Source organism: Chrysoperla carnea, chromosome 1, assembly GCF_905475395.1.
Source record: "Chrysoperla carnea chromosome 1, inChrCarn1.1, whole genome shotgun sequence".
Lineage (NCBI taxonomy): Eukaryota > Metazoa > Arthropoda > Insecta > Neuroptera > Chrysopidae > Chrysoperla > Chrysoperla carnea.
This window is the reverse complement of record NC_058337.1, coordinates 16,042,538-16,051,815: the sequence shown is the minus strand read 5'-3', so window position 1 is coordinate 16,051,815 and position 9,278 is coordinate 16,042,538. Positions and strand designations below refer to the sequence as shown.

The 9,278-nt window shown below is 29.9% G+C and overlaps 1 protein-coding gene across 1 annotated transcript; it reads left to right on the top strand.

Annotated features, from left to right (window-relative positions):
- Positions 1-3,868: 3,868 nt before the first annotated feature.
- LOC123296757 (prolactin regulatory element-binding protein) lies at positions 3,869-8,227 on the top strand. Its single transcript, XM_044878407.1, has 5 exons — positions 3,869-4,189; positions 4,252-4,928; positions 6,107-6,350; positions 7,806-7,971; positions 8,036-8,227. Exons 1-5 carry the CDS (start codon positions 4,049-4,051, stop codon positions 8,119-8,121), a joined length of 1,314 nt encoding a protein of 437 aa, XP_044734342.1. The 5' UTR covers positions 3,869-4,048; the 3' UTR covers positions 8,122-8,227.
- The last annotated feature ends 1,051 nt before the right edge of the window (positions 8,228-9,278 follow it).

Genomic DNA, 9,278 nt, shown 5'->3' with positions numbered 1-9,278 from the left:
CATTAAAATTTAGTGAGGGAAGGAGCCCCCGTTTTAAACAAACGTCTTTTTTATAAATCATCCATTCGGTAGGGTAGTTGCCTGGTGTCGAATTTGCCATATTACGCATAAAAATGTAAAACTAAATAACGAAGAAGTTATAAGCATTCAAAGATTGGTTGCGCCCATACCCTTTTAGCAACCTAAGTTTTATAAGTATTTTATATGTATCTTCATGGTGATATCTAACAATGGCGTCACTAACCTATACCTTCCTCTTTGTTTAATTAAAAAATTTCAAACCAACCAACCAACTTTACTTTCCTGTCCGTGCTTCACCTGAAGTGATAAAAAAATTTAGTAAAAATGCCTATTCCGTTAGAGCATGATCCACTCGTAAATTATTACCATAGAAATCAGTAAAATGTGTATACAAAAAAATATTGTTTTTAGATTTAAATGATTCAGTTGTTGGCACGGAAAACAGTGATACCACAAAATGAGTTTTCAGAATGTTAAATGTTAACATAGAAATAGAAAATGCATGAAATAAAAAGCTACTTTATTTTCTTTTTATTTTAATTTATTTTACAAGAATCAGCTGTCAAATTGTGGCACCACCATAGAATATTATACATAGAGAGCGCGAGGGATCTGCTAGCCTGTAAGTGGATGCGATATGTTCCCCTGTGTCTTTGTCATAATCACAGAAGATGGAATTCATACCTTTCAACTTTTGTGTAGTCTTTCTTAATAAGAAATCGATAGATTTCATTTTTTTATAATGGTTGATGAGAAAATTTTATGCCCTTTCAAATGAGGTATCAAAAAGTAGGGCGTGCCATGTGAAATTTCAAGGTTGTAGGGGGGGGTGTGTAAGGGATGAAACCTGAAATTCCCTAGATACTATTTTTGAACTTCCTTCTTAATATCTAAATCGGCGTGTTTTCACTTAAAACAATAGTCACATCATATCAAGAGTTAGTAAGGGTGGATACTTTTGAAATGAACACACTGTATAAAGAAGTCTGCAACATCTTCATTGGAAATTCGATGTTTGACCTGCTTAACATTAACCGAGTGAGGTTGTTATGAAAATATGTGAAATAAATTAACAACATGAAGCAAAATTTCCAACCTTCTATTTTCTTTAGTTTCGTATAAAATCGACAAAAAATAAATTGCACACGGAAATTTTTATGCATCTTCGAATTGCTGTATAGCATTTTTAAAAATAAACACAACAAATGAACAAAATAAAGTTTTAGTAAAGCATGTATATGATGTATAAATACTAAATCTCTTTCACTGGTTCTGTAACATTGTCTTTGTTCTTGAAAATCCAATAAATAAAACATATTTACAATTACAAACAAAAAACGGTTCGATCTGTTTGTTAGTACAGTAAATATAGATATTTTACTTTTTTTAAAAATCCTTAATGGTCGAAATTTTTAGGGGGTGTTTGGGAGCATGTTCTGAGTCTAAAACCCAGTTTTCGTATTCGTGATGGTGAGGGAAGAAACAACCCCGTGTCAATACAGGGGTGAGTTGGTTTTTATTAGTTATCTTTGTTACTATCGCACGTACAATCAAGTTCTATAAATTTTTTGGAATTTTGATTATCTATCGAATGGTAACAAGTAGGCCAATAAGGTCAATGACAAAGGTCAGTCAAATGTCAAATGTGAGACGCAGTTTTCGATGATTGATAAATACACAATTACTGACACGTTTTTTCGTTCATTTAGATTTCGAACCTATTTATAGGTTTGAAACCTATTACAGACTCCGAAAAGTAGGTCAATAAATAAATTTGAGAGATAGCTTTCGTTTATTGATAAATAATGAATAACTGTTATGTTTTTTCGTTCATTTCATTTCTGGTTATCTGTCTGTTTGTCGTCTGTCGTCTGTCCGTCTGTCCGCCTGTCATTACGATTACTCAAAAACGAAAAGAGATATCAAACTGAAATTATTATAGCGTGTTGAGGACGTAAAAAGTGAGGTCGAGTTCGTAAATGAGCAACATAGGTCAATTGGGTCTTGAGTCCGTAGGACCCATCTTGTAAACTGTTAGAGATAGAACAAAAGTTTAAATGAAAAAATGTTCCTTTTAAAAAAATGAACAACTTTTGTATGAAACATTTTTTCGTAAACATCACTGTTTACCCGTGAGAGCGCATATTATGCGAAAATTGTAGTATTATATGGGTAATCAGTTATATATGTGTGACATGTATGTATGTATAATATGACAGAGTAATTAACATTGTCTATACATGGTATTTCAACAATTAAATCAGTCAATTGTTTGTTTTTAAGTAAAATATTTATATTTACTAAAATCTATTTTCTTGTTTATATTTACTGTAGTATATGTGCTGTTGTGGCTGCTGTGAATGTAATGCTGATTCATCAGACTCACACGTTTATTTATTTTATGTGTGGGTTTTATTTTGACGGTTAAAACTTTCTTTATAAGGATATTTTTTTCCGTTAGAGTTTCTTCATCACCTACTCATAAAAAATATCAAATCATTATAAAATATTCTAATCCATCATTATTTCGGTAAAAGATAAATTATTATTTTATAGATGATATTAGAATGAATCATATAAATCAGATTATAAAACATTGGCAGTGAACTTGTTACAGACCCGTTAATCCGTCATTGAGCATGAATAATTTTCGCATGGATAATTTTGCAGGATCCCGTTTAAAAAATGCTCCTAAACGTAAAAGTGTAGGTTGTCTATAGGTAACCCGGTAGGATATTTTTAAACTAATTTTTGTTTAACAAAAAAATACGAAAAACAGTTTTTCCGGATAGTTGCGTTGAAAATGAAATTTTTCAAACTCTTCTGTTAATTTGATTTGATTTTGAGTCGATTGGTGAAAATCCCACCTTTCTAGCATAGAACAGAAAATCATTATTTTTTTGTGGTTTTTCGCGCGCTCTCTTATCAAAAATACAAGTAAAAATTTTATATATATTAAAATTCTGATTTTTTCATACAATCAATAAAAATCGCGTATTTTCAAATTTTACTAATTTTTTATTCGAGAACTGGAGGGATTAGAGAAAACTGCCTGAGAACATTTTTTGTTAATTTTAATCCCAATTATATGATAAAATTTTTTCCGAAACGACTTGGTCAATATTATTTATTTGTTAAAAAAAATTAGTTTAAACAATATCCTACCGAGTTATCCACCGGTAACCTGCACTTTTATGTTCAAGAGCTTATGGATATGGCTACGTCCTAGAGCGGATATCTATAGGGTCTGGTTCGAGTCTCGGCTTCTGTGTTAAACAACCTATGGTGATTGGTGACCAAGAAGAGCTATAGAATCGAATCGCGAATTATAGGAAGTGCTAAGGAAGCAAAGATTCATCGTGCTGAATGCTGAATTCAACAAAACGGAGGCCGCTTTGATCACTTAATCTAAATGTTGTATTGTTTAATGAATATCTTTATTTGCCAATATCTCGTTAATAAATTACTTTTAGATATGTGTATGTGTTTGTATGAACTTTTTAACTTTTTACAAAAAAAAACTTGTAATTGTTTAAGTTAGTTTACAAAGAATTAATAATATTAAATAATTTTGAAAATAATTAAATTTTTTAAATATATCTCAGTTCGCCTGTGATGTTCTATTGTCATCAAACACGTATTAAACAATGATAAGACGAGATAATAGTTGTAGTAGTAGGTGTATGGTAGTGACATCTGTGCTTAAGTTATAAAACTATAAAGTTGTCATTTTTAATTAGTTGTCACTACACATTATTAAAAGTGCAATGTGTACAAATAATATGAATTTATAAGATTTTCGATTTATTTTAATTTCTATTGAAATTATAAGTATAATTTCAATGTTATTTTGTAAATTTTATAATTTCATGTCACTGAAGTTTATTCACCGTTTTATGGGGGGTTGTGTTCTGAACTTTGGTTATTTTAATTAATTGTACTTACGTGGAACATTGGTCGTGTACATGATTTAACCTTTTTATAAAACCATTTTCATAAAATAATTTAAATATATAATATTTATGTGATGCCACCTTCTCGAAGAAGACAAGATGGATTGTTGGCAAGGGTCAACTTCCCATTATATGCTTTACAAATGCTCACAAGTCGTCATGTTTTGGTCGCTGGAGGTGGAGGATCATCAAAAACAGGGGTGGCTAATGGATTTGTAAGTTTTAAGATAAAATAATATTTGCATAATATATATAAACATACAACAATTATTTATAGGAAATTTTTGAGATAACTCATAATGGCAAAAATTTTGTTGCTGAAGAAGTAATTCGACATGAAACGGGCCTTAGTGTTGTAATGAACTGTGCAACCTATAATGATTCTAAGCGATCTTATCTTGTAGCAGGTCAAGAAAGCTACTGCCAATTATATTCTGTGAAAGTATCATTAAGAGACGTTGAAAACTGTACAAATATTAAAGAAAATAAATCGGAACACGATACAGAGGATATTAAAAATGATCTTAGAAAACGTCGAAAATCGTCGGATAAAAAAGTAGAAACAGAAAATCATAATCAATCTAGAGAAACAAAATTGAAGAAACGAATATGGTTTACGATCTCTCCAGAAGACAGTGTACAAACAGATAACGCTGAAACAGAACCATGCCAGCGAGTAGTTAGGATATTACAAAATGGTTCTGTAATGGTAACAGGTGGAACGGATGGTCATGTACGAATATGGAGTTTTCCAATAATGAAATTATTGCTTGATATTAAAGCGCATAATAAAGAATTAGATGATATCGATTTTAGTCCAATTAATGATAATAAATTAATAACAATAGCGAAAGATGGGAAAGCAAATATTTGGGATTATAAAACTGGTAAAAAAGTTCACACCCTGAACTGGAATCAGCCTCAAGGATCTAAATACTTATACAAACGTTGCAGGTGAGATAAATACAATTTTTAAAAAAATTTTAAGCATTATAAACCTAGAGCTGAATTCTAAAATTCTAAACTTAATGCATTCGTGGCAGGTGGGGAATAGGGTGTAATTAGCAACTAAAGTTGTTGGAAAATTAAAAATTTGCAAATCAACTGAAAACACGTAAAATACTCAACAAAGATGCTCGCACATTTCTACTAAGGGGGTTTCCAAGGTAGTTAATTCGAATTGTGATGTCAAAATTAAAAGTTAAGCTTTAAGAAAATGAAAACGATCAAGATGATTTTTAATTGAAATAAAAATTTCGAAAAAGGCCAAACTTGGTTTAATTTTAGAAAAATTAGATTTTTTTCAATAAAATGCGATCTTAAGACGGTTCTCTACACATTTTTCAATGGCGTGAAATTATTATTTGATTGGTGTGAAACTTTATAATTTTTTTAAGACTCCTCTTAAATATTCATTGGTGGAAAAAAATATTTATAAAGAAAAACGACTTTCTAGATACGAATGGTTAAAGTTTCATTTGAATTTCAAGCATATTATACCCTTTACTCTATCGATTTGAAATTTGGATATGTTATAGGTACTCATATTCTATCCGCCCTGATAGTTTTAATTTTCGAATGTTAAATTTCACAATTTTCATTGTCCAAACTTAGATACTTTTCGCATTCCACTATATCTGGAAGTGAACAATGAAAATTGGGAAAATTAACAAGATTTTCGAAAATTAAAGTAAACAGGGCAGATAGAATATGAGTACTTATAACATATCCAAATTTCAAATTGATAAAGGGTATAATCGCAGGGCTTGAAATTCAAATGTAACTTTAACCATTCGTCTCTAGAAAATCGCTTTTCTTTAGAAATATTTTTTTCCACCAACGAAAATTTAAGAGGAGTTTAATCTGCAAATGTCTAATCTGATGCCAGAACATGATACCCCCCCCCCCCCCATTAAACTCTGCAATTTTTGTTTAAGTTAATTTTCTATTGGTTTTTACAAAACGAGCTGTTATCCATTGTAGATTAAAATGGTCCACCTTATATGATAAGATTAAAGCAATTGTGTTACTTGCAAGTAATAGGCCAATAAAATTAGCGTCCTACTCCTATTTACCTACAATGTTTAAATATTTCTGTCAATTCTGTAAAAGTTTTACTTATATCTGTTTAGGTATGGTAAAGTCGATGGCGATAACAAAAAATGTAAGCTGTTCACAATAACAAATCCTACAGGTCGAGCTGGTAAACAAAAAGCATATTTACAAATGTGGGAACCTGAATCTGCTGAGTTATTAAAAGTTGCAAGTGTTGATGAGAGTTTATCAGCATTAGCCGTAAGAGATGATGGTCGTTTCGTTGCAATTGGAACAATGTTTAGTGGTTCAGTTTCTATTTATATAGCATTTAGTTTACAGGTAATAAGAATACGTACAATTTTAAAAGTAGATAGATAATCTGTGGTCGTTTTTTGCTTAAGAAAAACGATAAAACTTTAAGATTTTATTTAAGCAATTATTAGGAAGATTAATATATCTTTAGGCTGTATTTAAGATGTCAGTTATTACACAAACTTTAATTCTAACTTGACGACTTGAGCTTGTGTACACTAAAAGTAAATCGGCTAAGGTTACTTTTAAGAAATGTTGCATCCATGTCCGAGTCCATTTTAAGAACGGGAAATTCTCTATAAATAAAGATTTTTACCGAAATTTCCTTACGCTTATTATACTTATATATCGAAAACGGTACGGTAAGATAAAAAATGTCAAAAGTCATAAAGTATTTAGGATCTTGATTTTCGTCAATAACAAATTTTCGGCAAAAACCCCTATTTTTTTTTCTAACGCTGATGTATCAAGAACGATGAGGAAAGGTAAAAATTGTCACGAGTTAAAAGTGTAAAATTGTCCAAAATATAAAGTCATATAGTTTTTTCATCAAACTTTTGACCAGATTCGTCAAATAATCTTTATTTTCGTCAAAAATAAATTTTCGGAAAAAATCCGTACTTATTTTTTTTAAACGATTATATATCGAAAACGGTGAGTTTTAGTTAAAATTGTCACAGGTCAAAAAATATTTAAAATTGTCTAAAATATAATTTCTAATGGCTTTTATTCTAAATTTTTGACTGAAACATCAAAATAATTTCTATTTTCGTCAAAAACGAGTTGTCGGCGAAAATCTGCATTTTTGTTTATCAAATGCTTATAGCTGGAAAACGGTGATGTAAGGTAAACAGTAACTTTTCGATTAATTTTTTTTCGATATCTGAAACGCGAAGCAAAATATTAAAAATCGGCCCTATTTGTCAATTTGTAGTAAGCTGAGTTTAAAGTTCAAATTTCGAGTAAAAGAATGTTAAAAATGTGATCCATCATCTTGTATGACTGTGCAGGCCCGACGAGAGGGAGGGAAATATAAATCGAAGATAAGAAAAAAATTTTTTTACTATAAATAACAAGTGTTGTAGTAATACACTTTTTTCTGAACAGTTTTTCGATTTAAACAATTGAAGCCGAATATTAGACGGTTTTTTCCCCTCCATTTACAATTAAAACCTGGATACATCAATTCATATTCATTGTGACCACTATTTCAATTAATCAATAAAAAAAAAAAAAAAAAAAAACAAAGTCTAAAAATTTTGATAATCTTGTTCCTCTTAAAATATACATATATTATTGAGGGTAGAGACCGAAACTTATTCATCCTCTGGGCCCGACTTTTCTCTCGGCGACCCTGTGACTGTGCAAGCATTCAAATCGATATTCCTCTCAATAAGGAAAGTATGGGGGTTTCTTCATCTTAAATGCAACACACTGTATATATATTTTTTAATATATTTAATAATAAATATTTTTATTTAGCGTGTACTTCACATTCCGGGAGCACATTCAATGTTTGTAACTGGATTAGAATTCCTTCCCGTGTGTTCATCAGAACAAGAGCCTACAATTACAAGTAAATCAGAAGCAGCAGTTATATCAATTTCGGTCGATAATAGAATATGTATTCATAGTCTACCATATAGAAGTAAGGAAAATATTCAAATTATTCAAAATTAGAAAAAATAATCATTATTATTTTTATTTTTTAGCAACGATGCCAATTTGGGTAGCTATTTTATTTATTGTTATTACATTGTTAATAACATTTACGACGTGTGGATATTTGGGTCTTTGACGTTGGGTTACTTAATTTCTAATTTATATTATTAATACGAAATAATTGATACTTGACGGTAAAAAAATATTATTTGTAAATAAAAAATAAATTGTTATACAAAATATTTAGTTTATTTTTTATCTTCAACGATTATTAGTACATTCGTCCCAGCAAATGATTTGTACATAATTATTAGCCAGTTGAAAATTTGGATCTAGGTAGCTTTTAGTACTTATAATTCGATTATTAAACTTCCACACGATTTTTAACGGGTTAAGTGGTAGGCAGGTGAAGGTCAAAGTTTAAAAAACTAATTTTTTGCCATTAATTTAGGTTTTTCAGTTGTATTGTTGCCATTTTAAAGTAGTATAGCAGTATCGACTTTGGTCAAATCAGCAATTTTTTTTTTCAATCTATTGTATAATTTTCCTTTAATATGTGTTTATAATTTATAAGTTGAAACTAATAGCTATTTTTAAGAAAAGCAAAATTATATGAATTAATTTGACTAGTAATATGGAGTGTAGAACTGTAGATGTAAAGGAACACAATTTGTTATGGCTATTTAACTCAAAAAGTGGCCACAAAATAACATTAAATAAAGGGGCTATAATTGCGCTCGTATAGCGGAGCGTAGTATATGTATACATGGTCCTCTGGAACCCCAATGCCACCGTAATTTAATGCAATTTTAGGGTCACTTTTTTAACCGAAATTGTAATTCTTTACCTTTAAACTCCAGAACTAGTAATTAGTAGCAAAGAAATTTTTCTTTACACTCCAGAACTAGTAATTAGTAGTAAATAAATTTTTAAGTTGGTATTACTGGTAAATATAACGTTAAATGTTAAATGTGTGATACCCATAGAGATAATAACCTAGAGGTGTAAAGACATAAGAAACGGAATAAGTGAATTCTTGACCGCTTAAAAAGAAACAGAAAAGAAAGACGTTTATACGTTAATTTTTGTAAATACTGGCGGCCACTTTAGGGCTCTAGGTTATTATCTCTATGATGATACTGCATATTTTAAAATATTTTAAGTAAACAAACACACGTAAAATTTTAATTATTTCCAATAACAATAATATAAAATAATCAACGAAATAATGGTAAATATGCCGCAAACAAGAAGGAATGAACGATATATATATTTTCCTAAATTTATTTTCCC

Bases quoted from the DNA above. Each gene is read 5' to 3' on its own strand.
- LOC123296757 (XM_044878407.1), top strand. From the start codon at position 4,049: ATGCCACCTTCTCGAAGAAGACAAGATGGATTGTTGGCAAGGGTCAAC. The intron at 4,190-4,251 runs GTAAGTTTTAAG...AATTATTTATAG, and splicing joins CAGGGGTGGCTAATGGATTT to GAAATTTTTGAGATAACTCA. The intron at 4,929-6,106 runs GTGAGATAAATA...ATATCTGTTTAG, and splicing joins TACTTATACAAACGTTGCAG to GTATGGTAAAGTCGATGGCG.